A 2863-nucleotide genomic window follows, 5' to 3' on the forward strand; every position below is an offset into this window, starting at 1 on the left:
CGCCCGCCACCGTCGTGGTGTCCATCAACACGGCCTCGGAGTAGCTGGGTACCAGCTGCTGGTTAGAACGGATGTGCCATTCCAGTTCGGTCATGTCCACTGTGTTGACACGCGAGATGCGCCGCCCGTAGCTCCCCGCGGCATCCAGCGGGCTGGGCCCGTCGTCTGCCCCAAAGAGTTTCTCCACGTGATAATGTACGTTCGCCGTACGGTATTCAGACAACACTCTCAGCGGCCAGGACAGCAGGAGGAAAGAGGCCAGCCAGAAGACACTCCGGCGCGTGTACCAAGGTGGGCGCCCCGGATCCGGGAAGACCAACATGTGCTCCTTAAAGTCCACGTTTTTGAGGTGCATCCCTTCGCGGGCCTCCATGTAGTCATCCAAGCCCTCGTTCTCGCCGAAGAACCGGGCCCTCTGCGTCAGGTAGGCGGCTTCCGCCTCGCCCGTGGCGAAGCTGAAGCATTTCGTAAAGCGGAGTTTGGTCACGGGGTAATCCGAGAGGCCCAGTAGCTCCTTGGAGACATCCTTCACCCCGTGGCCCGAGTAGTCAAACTCCGTCTCAGAGACGTGGGTGTTGACCCGCTCGTGGTAAACCTGGGTGGTCGTATAAGCGTCACCGTTGCGATAACGCGTGACTTGCCTCGTACGGCGGATGTAGTGGTAGCTGACGGCTTTCCACCAGATGCAAGGGGTGGCCTGCTGCATGCGCTGCACCTTGTCGTAGACGCTCGCCGTGTCCACCCGATACTGACTCTGTCCCTTGGCGAACCGGTGCCAGCATTCCACCAGATACACCACGTACAACATGCTCAAGAAGGCCAGCGGAATGTAGATGTATCCATTGGAGCACGGGCTGTCGTGGTACACCAGAGATGCTCCTCGGTAGGAGTTGTCGTAGTTCAGGCGGGTCACTGTCGAGAGGCGGCACCAGGCCATGACGCCGAAGCAGCCGAACATCAGGAGGGTGAGCACTAAGCATTTCCAGTGGGACTCGCGGCACAGCGAGCTGCTGAGAGACTGCTTCAGAGGACGTTGCTGAGGGCCGAGGGAGAGACAGGCGAGGAAGGAAGAGAAGAGAAGAACGGGTTACAGAGCTGCCCCTTCCCACAAAGATCTGAGACCCCTCCCCAAACCAGTAACCATCATTCCATTTCACAGCTGCCCCTGTGTTTCTAACCCAGAGGACGGGGAAAAAAACCAGCACGCCAGAGTTGAACCCTTGAAACGGTGCCAATGTCTTCGGCCTTTCCGCGTTCCAGGATCACAGCAGGAGGGAGGGGTGTGTGACTTAACTACCATCTTGGGGTTGACGTGCCAGACACCCTGCAATTGTGTTTTCAGACACACATCACACCGTTCACATTGGGGGCGTTGAGGCCAGACCGCTAACACGGCCACTTTCAGGGATATAAACAGGATGTCGAAGCCAGACAAAATAAAGCCAGAGTGTGTTTCCCGCAAAAGCCAAAATGCACAGCCAGGAAGCCTACAGCTCTCTGGTTGGCCTCCTGACACCAGGATAGACTGCTCCTGTATAGGGAAGGCTCCATTTTGTTGTGACCACCAGCCACTGAACGTATCTAGCCATAAGCCAAGTTGGATGAAAGGGTTAGGGATATGCTGTTATTGAACTGTTCCTGGAAGTTGTCTCACCTCTAGCTGAGAGAGAGAAAGAAAGAAAGACAGAGAGAAAGAGAGAGAAAGAAAGACAGAGAGACAGAAAAAGAGAAAGAAAAAGAGAGAGACAAGAAACACAGACAGAAAGAAAAAGAGAGAGAAAAGAGGGGAGAGAGAGAGAAAAAGAGAGAGAAAGAGAGAGTGTGTATCCAAGGGAATTCCGGCTATTTCTTTTTTTTAAATTCTATTTAATTCTTTTTTTGAGGATGCTTTTACTATTTTATGTTTTTTTTAATAGCTTTAGAATTTTAGAATGGTTAGCCACATAGGGTTACTTACAACTGAGTTGGATGGCTCTAGAAACGGATCAATAATAAATAATAAAATAAACTAAGCCGGGACGGACAGCTTCAAGGTGGATCGGGCCCTCTTGGGCGGGGTGGGGGGGGGAAGAGGGGGCAGCTGGAAGGGAGTTACATCACTTTTCCACGCACCCCTCACCCCTTCCATCATCCCCTGCCTTTTACGTCTCCCCTGAGAACTGCAAAAGGGTTAGGCAACTGGAATTTTGGGGAGGCTGCCAACAGCAAATGGCTTTTAAGATGGTTGGGGGGGGGAGAAAAGAGGATGATTTTTTAATTTTTTTAAAAAGCATGGGGGGGGTCAATCTCACACCCTCTTCCCTTTGCTTTGATGCACTCCAGGAAGAACGCACGCAACACGGCCACAGATGCTTTATTCATTAAACCCATCTTGCTGGCATTTGTCTATCAAAATGTGTTGTGTATGTGTGTTTGTGTGTGTGTGTGTGTGTGTGTGCTTCTCAACCCTGGCAACTCCCAGCTTCTTGGGTGCCAACTTCTCCCCCCCCCCCCAAAAAAAATACTTCCCCAATCTTATTCTTCAAAAGCTAGGAAGAATGGCCCAGCCTTTGTCCCAGAGGTTTTTTCCTATCCCCAACCTGGCGCCCCCCCCACCCCGAAGGACTGAACTACAGCTCCCTTCATCCCCAGCCAGGCAAGCTGCAGAAAGGCGTGCAAAAGAGGGGGGGGAGGGGGAGACTACCCTTGTTCCTAAGGCTTTTTCGGGGGGGGGGGCCCCGGCGGGATAAAATGATCCTTTGTTTTTTTCCTGCAGGAAAATGCAGCTTCTTCTTTTTTTAAAAATAAAAAAAATGCTAGACGTGGAGAAAAGAGGGGGGGGCGAGTCCCAATCAGCGTCGGAATGATTCCCACCCACCCCCCT

At 52.6% G+C, this 2863-nt stretch overlaps 1 protein-coding gene across 1 annotated transcript in view; it reads right to left on the bottom strand.

Moving 5' to 3' along the window:
• Positions 1-10: 10 nt before the first annotated feature.
• The window catches only part of LOC107298760 (transmembrane protein 151B-like), a gene marked incomplete at its 3' end in the record, with an annotated part of 7847 nt that continues 4994 nt past the window's right edge, over positions 11-2863 (bottom strand). Inside the window, exon 4 of the mRNA XM_015828124.1 lies at positions 11-1040. Within this exon, the coding sequence (XP_015683610.1) occupies positions 11-1040 (1030 nt within the window). The remainder of the gene's footprint in view (positions 1041-2863) is intronic.

Source organism: Protobothrops mucrosquamatus, unplaced genomic scaffold (assembly GCF_001527695.2).
Source record: "Protobothrops mucrosquamatus isolate PMUCROS unplaced genomic scaffold, P.Mucros_1.0 scaffold4262, whole genome shotgun sequence".
NCBI lineage: Eukaryota > Metazoa > Chordata > Lepidosauria > Squamata > Viperidae > Protobothrops > Protobothrops mucrosquamatus.